The 17,756-nt window shown below is 38.3% G+C and overlaps 1 protein-coding gene across 15 annotated transcripts in view; it reads right to left on the bottom strand.

The window, feature by feature from the left end:
* NAV3 (neuron navigator 3) overlaps positions 1-17,756 on the bottom strand; it is an 892,975-nt gene that overhangs the window by 34,829 nt on the left and 840,390 nt on the right. For 10 of the 15 annotated variants that reach the window (XM_060412470.1, XM_060412471.1, XM_042246551.1 and 7 more), the window contains 5 exons: positions 17,303-17,414; positions 6,177-6,298; positions 4,319-4,491; positions 2,602-2,755; positions 985-1,159 (listed from right to left, as the gene is read on the bottom strand). In XM_060412470.1, the coding sequence (XP_060268453.1) occupies positions 985-1,159; positions 2,602-2,755; positions 4,319-4,491; positions 6,177-6,298; positions 17,303-17,414 (736 nt within the window). Of the gene's footprint in view, positions 1-984; positions 1,160-2,601; positions 2,756-4,318; positions 4,492-5,177; positions 5,199-6,176; positions 6,299-17,302; positions 17,415-17,756 lie in introns of all 15 variants that reach the window. The other 5 variants (XM_004006210.5, XM_060412468.1, XM_060412476.1 and 2 more) reach the window with 1 other exon arrangement.

Here is a 17,756-nt window from a genome sequence, read left to right as displayed (position 1 = left end):
GCCATTCATTTTACCCCATGAAGGGAAGATATAATTAGTAGAATTTTACAAATTCTGATCTTTTAGAAGCAAGAGATATGATTTATTAAAATATCATCAGTATCAGCTTTCTGTATATTTCTTTGTGTTTTTCGTTTTCATCTTATCTTTGTTTTCTATATTTTAGTGTACTTTAAGGCAAGTCATGAAGTTTCTCAGTTCTACCATGGGATCTAAAATTGCCCAGGAACATGTATATTATTGGTTTTCGAGCGTCATCTAGTGGCTGTGCTTTGTAATCACCACAGATCCTCCTGTAAATCTTTTCTCAACCAAGTCTTTCATGTATACAAAAATGGTTAAATGCAGTGTGTGCGCGCTCAATTAAGGGAGCAGTTATCCTTTATAACGGAATAGTTCATCAGATATTAAGACAACGTTAGATTATATGATTCTATTTGCAACTGACTAAAGCGCTACCCTTACTCTGAACACACTAATGGAACCCAGTGTTTGCTTTTTGTCTGTTTGGTGACAGTTTAATAGAGCTGTAGCCTGGAGACAGAGGAGCACGGTGTTCTCCCTGGGCTGTAAAACGCAGGAGCATCTAGTCAAATTTAGGAGTAGGTCCTGAAACACCGGTAAATGGGCAAAACGCTATCACGTTGCACGGGGTTCTGATTATATTGCGATGAGCACGGAAGATCATCACTGAGAATATTACTCCGTCCTATCTGTATCAAGCACAAATAATAGTTTTAAAAAATGATACGAAAACCGTATCTCTAAGTCGTTTCACTCTTTTACACAGAATGTTCTTTTAAGACGATCATGACAGAGAATGAACTTATAAGGAAAAAGGGCTATCTCTGAGAATTAGGGTGTTAACGCTTTGAAGAGGGGATCGGCGAGGGTGGCGGTGGGCAAGGGTCTCCAGATTCGAGGTGTCCTCGCTTGTGAAGTCCTAGGCATGCTGTGACCCAGGCACCGTGCGCACAAAATCACCTGAGGTAACAGACTCCGTGATGTTCAAATTGTTCAGCGAGAGTCCTAAGGACTGCCGCGAGGAGGACGACGAGGTGCTACTCGCGGACTCGGATGGGGGCCGAGCGGGCTTCGCCACGTTCCCCGTCTCCGCCTTCAGCCGGTCATTTTCAGCCTTCAGTATTTCAATCTCATTCTGCGGTGAAATTGAAAAACATGGTGCTAACTTGAAGAGAAAACGGTATCAACTCTTTTAGTAGTGTTAATCAGAGGGTTTTTTTTTTAATGTGGTGAGATATTAAATAAACAAATATAAATTATGAAATCAAGATTTCTTTCCAAAGAAGGAAAAGTAAATCTCTTTCTCTGTCTCCCATATATACATATTCAGATATTCACAAATACAGATACACTGACCAGTAGAATTTTTTTATACTTAAAAAAATATATATCATGTATTTGAGGAGTTTTCCAGGATGTGGTCTCACCTGAATTAAGAATAACATAATTGCAGAGGCCATTCCATTTCTCATTTTAGAATTACACACTACAATATATATAAAAACAGATAAAAAACAGAGAAACCTACTATATACTCAATATTTTGTAAAAACCTATAAGGGAAAAGAATTTAAAAAAGAATGTATCTATATCTATCTATCTATATCTCTCTCTATATATGTGTATATATATGTATATATACACACACAACTGAATCACTGAGCTGTACATCTGAAACTTTGTAACACATTATAAATCAACTATGCTTTAATAAAATCAAATTTAAAATTTTAATGCAATACTATTAATATCTCATAGAAGAAAATGCCCTTCGTACTATTCTGAATTCAGGGAGAGTTGAAAACCACAGTAAAACAAAAGTAATATAAATGAAGTGATTTAAAATTATCACTTCAGAATCTAGCTAACGTCTGAAAAAGTTTTTGTTCCTTCAAAACAGGGCACTGAGCTCATAAAAACAACACATGCCTTTTGATGAATATATATCAGTGGTATAGGAATCTGCTTGGCAACGAGCTTTTCCTGTTTCAGTCATCTGCCGTACCAAGTGATTACTGGTTGACAATAATAAAGTGAAAGTCTGAGCACAGACTGATTCTGAATTTAGCCTTCAGATCCTTCCAAGACATATAAAGGCTTTACTTTTACAGATGGCATTCTACATCACTTTTACTTTCCTATTTAGAAAGCTTGTGTTATATTTCTGTCCTTTCCTCATTTCATTTGTTTTTCAATAAAAAAATAGGTAAAGGTGTTTGAAAGTCAGATTTCAAAATTATAGGAAAAAGATACCAAAAGGTAAATCACAGGAAAGGGAAGAAGCAAGGCCTGTAGTAGTTTCTCCGAAAACTCAGCTGTCAGCCAATTCAATCACTAGCAAAAGTGCCTTCAATGGTCCTTGAGTGCAACCAGCCAGTTTGCACTCCCATTTCCAAACCTGGATTTTACAAAATTCTCCAACCGATATTAGGAAAGGAGTTGTGGAGATTAAATAAAAAGAGTGCATTTCAAAAAGGGATTTAAATGTGAGATTTGCTTTTACAATAACTGAGAGAAGAGAATAGGCAGCATTTCAAATCTCTCCTGTTCACTCCTTGAAGGTGCTTACAGACCAACCTGCATCCGGTTCATGGCTTCCCGGATCTGATCGAGATGATGTGCAGAGCTGAGGGCCTCCAGCCGAATATCTGTTAATTTTAGTTCCTTTTCTCTGAGCTCACTCTTCAACTGCAGAATTATCTCTGCCTCAGCCTCTGTGCATTCACAGATCCTGAAGAAAGAAACAAGCACAAAATCAGCAGCTGGGGAGCCAGAGGATTAGGAAAGGCAATGATTCTTTTAAAAGCTGAACTGCAATATTATCCAGCAGGTACAGAGATTATTTGCTGCTGGCAAAACCTAGAGAAAAGGAAAAAGAGTTTCATAAACAGAAATACATTCATAGGTTCAAAACTGAAAAGAGTAGGCCTTTGTCTCTCTCTTTTTTTAATCTCTATTTTTTGAAGTTTAAAAACAACCTATCTTTACTGTATAGAAACTGATACTCAAAATTCCCTTGTTGCTAATATTTGTGGGGCTGAAAGTCAGAGTATTACTACATCTCATTCAACCATTTTTTCAAGGGACTTAACCTATTTGCAACATATTAAATTTGTTTAAAACAAAGTTATTATGTATTAAAATGTTGATTTCTAGTTTTACAAAATTTTGCAAAGAATAATCTTATTTGCCATAATACTCTCTCCAGGTTACCACAAAACTTCAAAATAAATATTGTAGACAATACATCAGGGAGATTAGTTTTGGACATTTAAATAATGGATGAGTGTTATATAATCCTTCTGGTAGGCTCGGCTGATTTAGGAGGTCAGCTAATGAAACTGAAGCAAGGTTTCAACCCAAACAAGCAGGCTAGTTGGGGCTGCTTGAAGGTCACATACACGACATCCTTACTGTTGTTGTGTTGGTTTGTAGACAGCTTGGGAGGAAATATGTCAAAAAGAATTTCTGTTATATTAATGAATAGCTCTTCTATTTAATGTGAGGATTAAGTTGCTGGTCACAAAATGACAGTGCTATGTTCTTCTAAGTAAGGGAATTAAGTAGGGTGTGCAAGGTTCTATTTGTGGCCTTGCTGTATATGACAGCTCTGGGGAGCTGCCGTCACGGGCACACACGGAATCTGAACTAAACAGTATACAGAACAAAGAGAATGATCAGAGCACGTGTTTTATGTTCTAAATGTTTTATTCTTTCTTACAACATTCTAGTGGGATACTATAAAAAATGCTAGGCTAGGTTATCTAACCCAATTGAAGAAAAACGGATTGCAGTTCGGCTTAAGGTAACAAAGTTTTACTTCCACAACAGGAGGGCAGAGGAGGTGGTCATTGTTGAGACACACGTGAGTGATTTTAGAGAAAGCAGGAGGGAACACTGCTTAGGTTAGAACTGGGATCTTAGCAGTTTTCATGCATCACACTCCATTTTACCGGGATCTATGCTTGTAGATCACAGGGCCATTTTGCCGTTTCTTTGGTGGCCAGACAAGGGGTGACCTGCATTTAATGCACAGTTAGATAGATACAAGGACAAATGCCAGTGAAATAAGTGAAAATAATAACTTAGAAAAGGGGAGAATGAGATCAAGAAACATTTACATTCTAATGTATGGAAAACAGAAGAGAAATGAATGCTGTCTGCTATTCTAAGGAAGATCTGGAAATAATGGCCACAGAGACAGTGCTGCGGTTCCATTCAGAACACACACGTGGGCCTGGCCTGAAGTCGCCTTCAATAGATTCTTCCTCGTGCTGCAGAGGGGGTGACTTACGCAGAGGCAGACTGCGAGGGCTTCATGGAGGCTGACCCACAGTCACTCCCGTTGTGGGGCAACTTGGGGGATGCTGGAAGGGACGAATCTGTAAGCTCTTCAATGTCCGAATGTGAGGAAGGAGGCTTGGTGGACTTTTTCTTCCCAAAGGCTTGTTTGAATGAGCTTCTCAGCTGCAAGAAGGACAGAAATTACCTTCCTTGTCTGTTTGCACTGGGGGCATCTCGCTTTGGGCCGTTAGTTTGCAGGTGCCATCCTAGCCACTGCCTGGGGTCAGTATGTATAAGCAAGGGATTAACAGCTGCAGCACGGTATCTCTGATTAAAAAAAAAACCAGATACCGTGTTTTGTGTTTCTGTTTTACTCTTGTATTAATCCAGCACAGCGCAAACATGGCAGGCTTTTAAACAGTGCAGGGACAAGGGCATGGCTATCAGAGCACTCATTTAAAACGAAGTACCTTGAAGGGGTCTCCTTTCAGAAGGCTCCTCTCTTCAAGGCAATTTGTTTTAAATGGCCACTTTAGCACGACTGTCAAGTCAGGGCCCGCTGACAGTATGAACTTAAAAAGCAAAATGAAACCAAATTCACCTAACACTTCATTAATCGTGAGTTTCTATTCAAATTTTCAGCTCCCAGACTACGCAAAACCAGAATTGGTATGCCCTACAGCGCTATTCGGAAAGTAGTTTTACTTCTCTTTAAAACTGAAGATTAAAATGAAAAGACACAAAGAAAAGACAAACAAGGTAATCTGTTTTTAAAAGGTATAAAAGCTTCCTGCCAAAATGAATAGCATTCATGCCAAGGGTGGGTGTTTTTATAGATGCATGCCAAACTGTCCACGGTTTATATTCACCTCACTTCCTCTAGAGTTCACCTTGCAGAAACATGAAAGAGTGCGGAATTACAAATCAAGGGAAGGAAGGCTGATCAGTATTTTAAAATATTACCTGCATCAACATTTTTTTAAAACAAAAAAGATATTTCTCTCATTACTTACAGAAAGCACTCTAGTAAAATCCTTTCCTGATTTCATTTTGGATGTCATCAAGAGTTCTACTTATTTAAAATTTACTTTTCTTTCATGGCAGTCAAAGAAATCCTTTACTTCATTATTTTTTAAATATTTTGTAGTGGTAGCATCTTCCCCTCAGTTTTTCAGCAATTACTTTATATCATAAATTATGTCTCTAGCTAACAGGGAATAGTTCTGTTAAAGTACATTCCTGTATTTCTCCTATGTTCTTTTGGTGAAAATATAGAGAGTTCATTTCTGATACAGTGATACTTTCACACTATAAGCTCTGTTGATGCAAGGGGTGGAGAAGCTTGCAAGGACTCTTCTTTCTCTTTTACCAATTCTATTTTTTCTCCTCTTTTTCCATCAGCATCTTTACCACCATCACCGTCATCGCCACTACTAACACCACCACCACCATCACCATCATCCTTTTCTTCTTCTTTATCTCCACCTTCACAATAAGGCCCTGCTTGGAGCCATTTATTTATAGATGTTACTCTGTTTTTCTTTACAATATCCCTGCCAAGTCAGTATAACTATCCAGTTTTTACAAAAGAGAAAATTTAGGCTCACCAAAAGGTAAAGTACCTTGCCTAAGAGCCAAAAAGTAAGCATTAGAGTTGGGATTCCTATCTAAGTTCAGTTAGTCCCAACTCCAAGGCGTCTGCTCTTCAGCGCCAGGCTGCCCTGAACTTGTTGATCAGTGTAGAATTTGAGGGGTCAGTCACTTGAATGAGATACTGTAAACTGCTGTGAATTTCTAAAATCCAAAAGGAAAAATCCTGCCTCACTGTGCTAAGACGCTTCTGAATTAGACGAATGCTAAGAGCTTACCCAGTTTTTCTTTTTCTTCTTCTTGGAGTCAGCATCGTTACCACTGCCGATGCTGGAATGGCTTGTGGCACTGTTAATACTAGAAACGCTCTCAGAGGAATGCTGTCTTCTGATGCGGAGATCTAGCCACAGACAGAGAAAGTCACGTTTACTCATAAAGACTTTCAATCCGAGCAAATAAGACTTTTAGGGTTTCTGAGAGGAAGTTCTCTAATTATAGTCAACACAGCTTTGTATAGATCATTTCAATGCAGTTTTAGTTTTATAAGCTTAACAAAGTATCACCCTATTTGCTTTAATTAATTAGGTTACCTGTATTAGGAGTCAACGGGAATTGCAGGTAAGTCTGTAGCACTGGCACTTTAATGAATTCTGAGTTTTGTCCCCAAATTAAATGTTATGCTAGTGATTTTTACTGAATACCTAGATCAAGCAGCACTTAGAAAATCATTTATCCCAATGATATATTCCATGGAATAAATGGAAACTCATAATGGCATGAAAATTAATTGTGTCTTTTTAATATTTGTCCTTTGAATAAAGCTACTGAAGCCAAATTACCGACTTTTCATTTCATGAACGCATACCTTGTTAGAGCCAAACAAAGCTGCCGAGTCATCTAAGCACTTCATCTCAAAGATGAGATGACTGAAATGCATGAAGTACCTTGACCACAGTCAGAGAGCTAATGGAGTGAAGGTCGTCAGAGGGAATCTAGGTAGACTTCACTTGTGAATTAAATAGAAATCGTAGTTCAGTTCAGTTCAGTCGCTCAGTCGTGTCTGACTCTTTGTGACACCATGAATTGCAGCAAGCCAGGCCTTCCTCTCCATCACCAACACGCGGAGTTCACACAGACTCCTGTGCATTGAGTCCGTGATGCCATCCAGCCATCTCATCCTCTGTCATCCCCTTCTCCTCCTGCCCCCAATCGCTCCGAGCATCAGGGTCTTTTCCAATGAGTCAACTCTTCACACGAGGTGGCCAAAGTACTGGAGTTTTAGCTTTAGCATCAGTCCTTCCAAAGAACATCCAGGACTGATCTCCTTTAGGATAGGCTGGTTGAACCTCCTTGCAGTCCAAGGGACTATCAAGAGTCTTCTCCAACACTACAGCTCAAAAGCATCAATTCTTCGGCGCTCAGGTTTCTTCACAGTCCAACTCTCACATCCACGCATGACCACTGGAAAAACCATAGCCTTGACTAGACGGACCTTTGTTGGCAAGTAATGTCTCTGCTTTTGAATATGCTATCTAGGTTGGTCATAACCTTCCTTCCTAGGAGTAAGCATCTTTTAATTTCAGGGCTGCAATCAATATCTGTAGTGATTCTGGAGCCCCCCAAAATAAAGTCTGACACTGTTTCAACTGTTTCCCATCTATTTCCCATGAAGTGAAGGGACCAGATGCCATTATCTTCGTTTTCTGAATGTTGAGCTTTAAGCCAACTTTTTCACTCTCCTCTTTCACTTTCATCAAGAGGATCTTTAGTTCTTCTTCACTTTCTGCCATAAGGGTGGTGTCATCTGCATATCTAAGGTTATTGATACTTCTCCCGGCAATCTTGATTCCTGCTTGTGCTTCTTCCAGCCCAGAGTTTTTCATGATATACTCTGCATATGAGTTAAATAAGCAGGGTGACAATATACAGCCTTGACATACTCCTTTTCCTATTTGGAATCAGTCTGTTGTTCCATGTCCAGTTCTAACAGTTGCTTTCTGACCTGCATACAGATTTCTCCAGAGGCAGGTCAGGTGGTCTGGGATTCCCATCTCTTTCAGAATTTTCCATAGTTTATTGTGACCCATACAGTCAAAGGCTTTGGCATAGTCAATAAAGCAGAAATAGATGTTTTTCTGGAACTCTCTTGCTTTTTCCATGATCCAGCAGATGTTGGCAATTTGATCTCTGGTTCCTCTGCCTTTACTAAAACCAGTTGAACATCTGGAAGTTCACGGTTCACATATTGCTGAAGCCTGGCTTGGAGAATTTTGAGCATTACTTTACTAGCGTGTGAGATGAGTGCAACTGTGTGGTAGTTTGAGCATTCTTTGGCATTGCCTTTCTTTGGGATTGGAATGAAAACTGACCGTTTCCTGTCCTGTGGCCACTGTCGAGTTTTCCAAGTTTGCTGGCATATTGAGTGCAGCACTTTTGCAGCATCATCTTTCTTTGAGCTATTTGAAATAGCTCAATTGGAATTCCATTACCTCCACTATCTTTGTTCATAATGATGCTTCCTAAGGCCCAATTGACTTCACATTCCAGGATGTCTTGTTATAGGTGAGTGATCACACCATCATAATTATCTGGGTTGTGAAGCTCTTTTTGTACAGTTCTCCTGTGTATTCTTGCCACCTCTTCTTAATATCTTCTGCTTCTGTTAGGTCCATACCATTTCTGTCCTTGAATTTAACTCAGATGACCATTATATCTACTACTGTGGGCAGGAATCCCTTAGAAGAAATGGAGTAGCCATCATGGTCAACAAAAGAGTCCAAATGCAGTACTTGGATGCAATCTCAAAATGACAGAATGATCTCTGGACGTTTCCAAGACAAACCATTCAATATCACGGTAATCTTAGCCTATGCCCCAACCAGTAACGCTGAAGAAGCTGAAGTTGAAGAAGACCTTCAAGACCTTTTAGAACTAACACCCAAAAAGATGTCCTTTTCATTATAGAGGTCTTGAATGCAAAAGTAGGAAATCAAGAAACACCTGGAGAAACAGGCAAATTTGCCCTTGGAATACAGAATAAAGCAGGGCAAAGGCTAATAGAGTTTTTTCAAGAGAATGCAATGGTCATAGCAAACAACCTCTTCCAGTAACTCAAGAGAAGACTCTACACATGGACATCACCAGATGGTCAACACCAAATCAGACTGATTATATGCTTTGCAGCCAAAGATGGAGAAGCTCTATAAAGCCATCAAAAGAAGCACGGGAGATGACTATGATTCAGATCATGAACTCCTTATTGCCAAATGCAGACTTAAATGGAAGAAAATAGGGAAAACCACTAGACCATTCAGGTATGACCTAAATCAAATCCCTTATGATTATACAGTGGAAATGAGAAATAGATTTAAGGGCCTAGATCTGATAGACAGAGTGCCTGATGAACTGTGGACGGAGCTTTGTGACATTGTACAGGAATTAGGGATCGAGACCATCCCCATGGAAAAGAAATGCAAAAAAGCAAAATGGCTTTCTGGGGAGGCCTTACAAATAGCTGTGAAAGGAAAAGAAGTGAAAAGCAAAGGAGAAAAGGAAAGATATAAGCATCTGAACGCAGAGTTCCAAAGAATAGCAAGAAGAGATAAGAAAGCCTTCCTTAGGGATCATTGCAAAGAAATAGAAGAAAACAACAGAATGGGAAAGACTAGAGATCTCTTCAAGAAAATTAGAGATACCAAGGGAACATTTCATGCAAAGATGGGCTCGATAAAGGACAGAAATCATATTTAAGACAGTATAATTCTCCCATTACACCTAATCCCAGCCCATGACTTCAAAGAATAATAGTAGTGGCAATAATAACAGGTAATAATAAAGCTAGCTTTTACTAGATGCTTACTTTGCTCTGGGAGCATCTAATTTTACTCTTAAAGCAAACCACTGAAAGGAGCATAATCACTAAAGCTTCCTTGCAGTAACACAGCAGAAAAAGAGTCTTAGATGGATCCTACTGTCTATTGTACTAACTGCCAGGTAATATGACCTCTATATACTCCTATAAAGCAAGAACTTCTCTCCAGCTAATAAGATATTTTGAAAAGGACACTATTTGATACTAAATCACTTTTTGAAGGTAGCCACTCCATACAACAAGCTTATAAGATTTATTTACAATATTTAAAATTGAAATTATTTCTACTCATAGTGAATTGACCTTAGGAGTTAGTGAAGACACAAGTAATTTATAAAATTATTTTTAAGGTCAAATGTGCTTTTAGGCCATCTCTTACTGTTATATTTAATTGGAATCAATGCAGATTAGCCAAGCAAAAGAAATCTCAGTGGAACTTATCAGAGGTCAGAAATTACAATATATCTTTCAAGAAGTTCCCATAGAAATAATAGTATATAATCAAAACTTTTCAGCAAAGTACTTTGACAATAAAATGACCAATGGAAATGGAACCTTAACTGGTTACTTTCAAATCGTACAATAATTATATCTGTGGGTGGGTAATATACATATACATATCTCCATCTTTAATCTCATATTCATACCTATCCATAAGTACTTTCATTTTTCCATTAAGAGAATAACCGTGCTGAAAAATTTTATAGGAGGGGAAAACTATAATAGCTGTTTTTAAGAATCCCTAGAATTTGTTCTAAAAGTGTATATTTTTAATGACGAAAACATTTACTATTTTTGCATGTGAAAAGCATTACCAGTGTCAAAATCTAAATCATGGTATTTATGAGTGTTATTTTGCATCAACAATAAAGGAGCACAGTATCTCTTAATCAACTAATGTGGAAATTATGTGAATAATCAATAAAAGAATATGTGTATATATTTATGTTTTAAATATCTGCTACATTTGGATACAAGCTTTTCTGAATAAGATTAGCATTTGCTAGTTTTCTCATCATAACTGACTTTTACAAATAAAGCAGATGTATTAAGAGTTAGAGTATTTAAGAGTTTTTATTATATCCAGAATTAATAAATTATATTTGACTTCAAATAATCCCAAAATGTTTACATTTGAATCAGTTCTAATGAGATGGATGAAACTGGAGCCGATTATATAGAGTGAAGTAAGCCAGAAAGAAAAACACCAATACAGTATACTAACACATATATATGGAATTTAGAAAGATGGTAATGATGACCCTGTATGCAAGACAGCAAAAGAGACACGGATGTGTAGAGCGGATTTTTGGACTCTGAGGGAGAGGGAGAGGGTGGGATGATTTGGGAGAATGGCATTGAAACATGTATACTATCATGTAAGAATCGAATCGCCAGTCTATGTTAGATGCAGGATGCAGGATGCTTGGGGCTGGTGCACGGGGATGATCTGGAGGGATGATGTGGGGTGGGAGGTGGGAGGGGGTTTCATGTTTGGGAGCTCATGTAAACCCATGGCAGATTCATGTCAATGTATGCCAAAACCAATACAGTATTGTAAAGTAAAATAGAGTAAAAATTAAAAAAAAAGAAAAGAAAAAGTAGTCCTTGGAAGTATTAGCTATGTTCAACTATGACCGCATTTCCAATAAAGACTGGCAAGGGCATAATTTCAATAACATTACAGGATGAAGGGAATGCATTTTACTTTTCTCTGACAATTCTTTTCTAGAGTTAAGTAGTTGAGTACATGCAGCATCACAGATTTCAGTAAAAATGGTTGATCAAACGAATACCCACAATCTGAATGAATGGAGAAGCTTATTTGAAACAATATATATTTCAGTTATATGTTTATTCATTCTTTACATTCCACTTCCCATCCTTTGCTCTGTCACTGTTCTAGTTGGAGCCATCACCATCACTTACTCACTCTAACAAAGAACAGCCAGCCAAGTCATTTTCAAATCTTTTTAAAGAAAAATCTTTCATGCAATCCCTATCAAGCTACCAACAGTATTTTTCAGAGAACTAGAACAAACAATTTCACAATTTGTATGGAAACCTTGAATAGCCAAAGCAATCTTGAGAAAGAAGAATGGAACTGGAGGAATCAACCTGCCTGACTTCAGGCTCTACTACAAAGCCATAGTCATCAAGACAGTATGGTACTGGCACAAAGACAGAAATATAGATCAATGGAAGAAAATAGAAAGCCCAGAGATAAATCCACACACCTATGGACACCTTATCTTTGACAAAGGAGGCAAGAATATCCAATGGAAAAAAGATAATCTCTTTAACAAGCGGTGCTGGGAAAACTGGTCAACCACTTGTAAAAGAATGAAACTAGAACACTTTCTAACGCCATACACAAAATAAAGTCAAAATGGATTAAAGATCTAAAAGTAAGACCAGCAACTATAAAACTGCTAGAAGAAAACATAGGCAAAACACTCTTTGACATAAACCACAGCAGGATCCTCTCTGACCCACCTCTGAGAATATTGGAAATAAAAGCAAAAATAAACAAATGGGACCTAATTAAAATTAAAAGCTTCTGCACAACAAAGGAAACTATAAGCAAGGTGAAAAGACAGCCTTCAGAATGGGAGAAAATAATAGCAAATGAAGCAAAAGACAAATAATTAATCTCAAAAATATACAAGCAACCCCTGCAGCTCAAGTCTAGAAAAATAAATGATCCAATCAAAAAGTAGGCCAAAGAACTAAACAGACATTTCTCCAAAGAAGACATACAGATGGCTAACAAACATATGAAAAGATACTCAATATCACTCATTATCAGAGAAATGCAAATCAAAACCACAATGAGGTACCATTTCATGCCAGTCAGAATGGCTGCGATCCAAAAGTCTACAAGCAATAAACGCTGGAGAGGGTGTGGAGAAAAGGGAACCCTCTTACACTGTTGGTGGGAATGCAAACCAGTACAGCCACTATGGAGAACAGTGTGGAGATTCCTTAAAAACCTGGAAATAGAACTGCCATATGACCCAGCAATCCCACTGCTGGCACACACACCAAGGAAACCAGAATTGAAAGAGATACATGTACCCCAGTGTTCATTGAAGCACTGTTTACAATAGCCAGGACATGGAAGCAACCTAGATGTCCATCAGCAGACGAATGGATAAGAAAGCTGTGGTACATATACACAATGGAATGTTACTCAGCCATTAAAAAGAATACATCTGAATCAATTCTAATGAGGTGGATGAAACTGGAGCCTTATTATACAGAGTGAAGTAAGCCAGAAAGAAAAATACCAATAAATAACACATATATTGGAATTTAGAAAGATGGTAATGATAACCCTGTATGCAACACAGCAAAAGAGACACAGATGTATAGAACAGTCTTTTGGACTCTGTGGGAGAGGGCGAGGGTGGGACGATTTGGGAGAATGGCATTGAAACATGTATATTATCATATGTGAAACAGATCGCCAGTTCAGGCTTGATGCATCATACAGGGTGCTTGGGGCTGGTGCACTGGGATGAGCCAGAGGGATGGTACGGAGAGGGAAGTGGGAGGGGGGTTCAGGATGGGGAACACACGTACACCCATGGCTGATTCATGTTAATGTATGGCAAAACCACTATAATATTGTAAAGTAAAAAAATTAATAAATAAATTAAAAAAAAATCTTACCATCACTCTCTTATTTAAGAATTCCCAGTAGATTCCCATTTCAGCAAGAATAGAAAACATTCCAGCTCTTAAATATGGCCTACAGATCCCTCCCTAAGTAATCTGGTCAGTACTCATCTCTCTTTTATTTTACCTTTGATCACTATATTCTTGGGGTCAGTTCCATAAAGGCTTGGATCTCTTCTGTCTTAAGACCCTTATGGAATGCTTTTCTGTCAGTATTTAAAATCTGCCTTGACAATTAACTCTTGGGTTTCCCCTTATACATTACTATCTGGTAAAGGACTTTCTTGACTGCAACTGGAATAGGTTCCCTGGTACCCGTCCTCTCCAGGGCACATATTCTTGTCCACTTTAGAACTTATAACTGTTTTATACACACATTCAGCTACACTAATGATCACAACAATTCTTTATTTCTGCTTTCCTTTAAGATTAAAAGTTAAATGTTGAGAAAGACTATGTTTAGTTGGCCTACCATTATATATTCAGGGCTTTATACAGAGTATATCATATGGTAGGCTATCAACAAGTAATTATTGAATAAATATATTCTTACAATTCATTCAGTGTAACACTGAGTTTTAATATTAATCTGAATATCCTATATACATTCAATCCTTTATAACTATTTGTTTTTGTTAGTTTAAACTTTTATTTAATCTAAAAACTATTATTTAATCTTTCTTGACCAATTTGTATAGTAACAGTTATCCTTCTGTTCATTTTAGTCAACCCTCTCACATATCTGAGCAAAGGAACTCCTATATTTCAATTCCAGTAGACATTAAGCTACCTGTTGCCTGAGATAAAATGAATCTTTCCAGAAAATTTTACTTCAGTATCTTGCACCACAGTAAGGAAGGGATTAAGCCTTTTTAAATCCCTTCTGGACCTATTTACAACATGAAGATTTAGAACATAAGCTGCTTTATTATAGCTCTAAGATAAGCTTTAAATATGCAGTAATTTTCCATGCTGCATTTAAATTAACTCCCCCACATGGAAAGTTGCTAAATTCTTAACAGAAGTAGCCCCTAGAGAATTAGTTTTTCTTTTAATTTCAGTATATCTCACTTTATATAATTATTTTCCCCAAACTTAAATTTTGTTTTTAAAAATTATATTTTCTATAAAATTTGAATAAGCCCCTTTCATGTACAAGGCATCAACATGGCCAGGATTTAGTATTAAGAAAACAAACCACCCTGCTATCAACCAGGAAAGGTAGACCATAAATAAATGAAGGCACCAAAGTGTAATGCAAATTTTGTAAGGGAACTACAGTTATTTTCAAAAACATATCACAAAGGGACTTCATATAGTTTGAGAGTCAAGGAGGTACGTGAAAGTGAAGTGAAAGTCGCCCAGTTGTTTCCAACTCTTTGCAACCCCATGGACTATACAGTCCGTGGAATTCTCCAGGCCAGAATACTAGAGAGGGTAGACTTCCCCTTCTCCAGAGGATCTTCCCAACCCAGGGATCGAAACCAGGTCTCCTGCATTGCAGGTGGATTCTTCACCAGCTGAGTCACCAGGGAAGCCCAGAAATACTGGAGTGGGCCTATCCCTTTTCCAGTGGATCTTCCCCACCCAGGAATCGAACTGGGGTCTCCTACATTGCAGGCAAATTCTTTACCAACTGAGCTAACAGGGAAGCCCTAAGGAGGTATGTTTAAGCTAACCCTTGCAAGATCTCAGAAAGTTTTTATGCTGAACACACACTGTAGAAAGTGCCAAGCAGAATAAACAGAATATGCAAAGAACTTCTGAAGAACTGAAAGAAGTTCAGGCCAGCTAAAGCCTGAAATGACAAAATACAAGACATAAGGTCCGAAATATCTAGAAATGATGATCATTAAATACTTGTTGAATAAACAAAACTGGCAAGGAGAGATTATGTCACGTTACGGAGTCTGTATTTTATCTCAAGGCAACAGGATACCTGTTAGATGGACCCTGTAGACCACTGCTCTGGTCTCAGTGTGAAGAATGGTACAAAGAGGCCAAAGTCACAGAGCAGGAAGGCTATTGAGGAGCTTGTGGCCACAGTTCAGAGGGGAGATGAGGAATGGCAATAGGATCAGAGAAATGGAAACGAGAGATCTTTAAGGGGTGGGGTCAACAGAACTTAGTGATTTGCTGAGTGAGCAGAGGAGGATTTCTGCTAATATGGAAGGACGGCGATGCTTTTGACCGAGAAAGCAGCATTGAAGGCATAAACAGGCCTGAGAAGGAAGAAGACAAGTTAAATTTAGAGATGCCAAGTTTCAGGCGACAAACACACATCCAGAGATAACCAGATAGAGTTCCCTCTTTAGCAGCTGGATTTGCAGATGTGTGACTCAAGAGATGAGCCTGCCCTGGAGAGATCTATTTGACGGTTATCAACACAAAAGCAATAATTATAGAGAGAGTATTAGATGGGCTTGTATAAAAATTTAGATAGGATGAAGAGAATCATAAAATGTATAAAATCATAATGGAAGAGAGCTTAGGACTGGGCTCTAAGAAACATCAATACTTAACAAATGCAACAAACAAGAGAAACTGTGAAAGAAACTTTCAAAAAGCATAGAAGAATAAGAAGATGCATGTAATGAGCATCAGGAGTGAATGTTTCAAGTAGGATGGAGTGGATATCAGTATCAAATGCTACTTTTATGATAAATATAGTAAGAATTTTAAATGTACTGGATTTAGAGTTATGTAAGTCCTTATTGATGATGGAAAGAACAGTTTCAGTGGAGTAGTGGAAAGAAAAACCACACTCCAGTGTCTGAAGTATGACTGGCTGTTAAAGACACTGAACAATTCTATCAAACATTCCCAAAATTCATCTGGAAAAGGGAAGAGAGATGACAGAGCACTCAGGATTTAAGAAAGCATTTGTCAGCTGGTAAGAGTTGAGCATATTGAATGCTACTTAAAAGAGACTAAGAATAAGTAGAACTTACATAAAGAAAAAAATGACATGACATTATCACAGAGTATTTCTTTAATGGCAGTCAAAGGGGCGGAGGTGGTGGCAAAAAACATTATTTTATCATTGTTTAAGACTGTTGAAGCATTGTCACTGTTTAGTTACTAGGTTGGGCCTGACTCTTTCGGGACCCCATGGACTGTAGCCCACCAGGCTCCTCTGTCCATGGAATTTCCCAGGCAAGAATACTGGAGTGGGTTGCCATTTCTTTCTCCAGGGATCTTCCCAACCCAGGCACTGAAGCTTTGTCTCCTGCACTGGCAGGTGGATTCTTTACCAATGAGCCACCTTGAAAGCCCTGCTGAAGCATAGTAATAATTAAAAACACACCAACTTTTAGTCCATTTTCTTACCATTTTTAAGTTTTCCACAAAAAAATATTTTTCTTATTGCCCCCACACAGGAGTTTCGGTAAACTCTGGGAGTTGGTGATGGACAGGGAGGCCTGGAGTGCTGTGGTTCATGGGGTCACAAAGAGTCGGACACAACTGAGAGACTGAACTGAACCACACAGGACAAGTTGCTCCCAACACCCACTACTTCACCATATCGATTGCTATCTTTTTACATAAAGATCTACATTTCCGTATTCCTTCCCTGGTTTGTTTTGCTCAACGGTAGATATGATTGCATTACCTAATCTCTCTAGACCCAACTTCACCAAATCAAGAGGAGAGAAGAGTTCGAACGTAGGAGCCAGTTCCTAACGTCAGTTTGATACTGAAGGCTACTGTTCTTCAACTCTGAGATTCTGAGTAACAGCAATTCACATATTATCAAATGCAGTGTGACTGAGTAAAAGCAGCTTTGCTCTAATTAAGAAAAACAGACACCTATCAGATTGCATGAAAAAATGGCAAGATTTCTAAATATACCTTTGGGAGGGTGGTCAGGACCATTCAGTGCTCCCTGAATGGCTGCCTGGGCAGCAGAGTTCTGGGCCTTCAGCATTTCAATGGTTTCTCTTAGTTCTATCAGCTCAGACTCCTGTGAAACAAACAGAATTTAGAAGCTTTAATACTTCAGAGAGAAGAACAAACCACTTTTATTCACAGCTCACTATCTAATGAGCTTAGTTTTATGTAGCGCTGCTGTCCTGGGAGATCCAGATGCTTGGCTGACCTTCTAAGCTGTATCCTACAATCTTTTACTTGCAAATGTAAGAAGCTAAATCTAATAGAGAATTTAAAAATAATGTTTTGGTTATTCTCTTACAAATGTGATCTGAATAGTCTTTATTTCTCTAAAAGGGTACCCAAACTGAGGGCTTCCGGGTGGTAAACAATCCACCTGCCAATGCAGACGGCACAGGAGATGCGGGTTCGATCC

This window comes from Ovis aries, chromosome 3 (assembly GCF_016772045.2).
Source record: "Ovis aries strain OAR_USU_Benz2616 breed Rambouillet chromosome 3, ARS-UI_Ramb_v3.0, whole genome shotgun sequence".
Taxonomy (NCBI): Eukaryota; Metazoa; Chordata; class Mammalia; order Artiodactyla; family Bovidae; genus Ovis; species Ovis aries.
The sequence above is the reverse complement of the archived record's forward strand: the minus strand, read 5'-3'. Positions and strand labels throughout refer to the sequence as shown.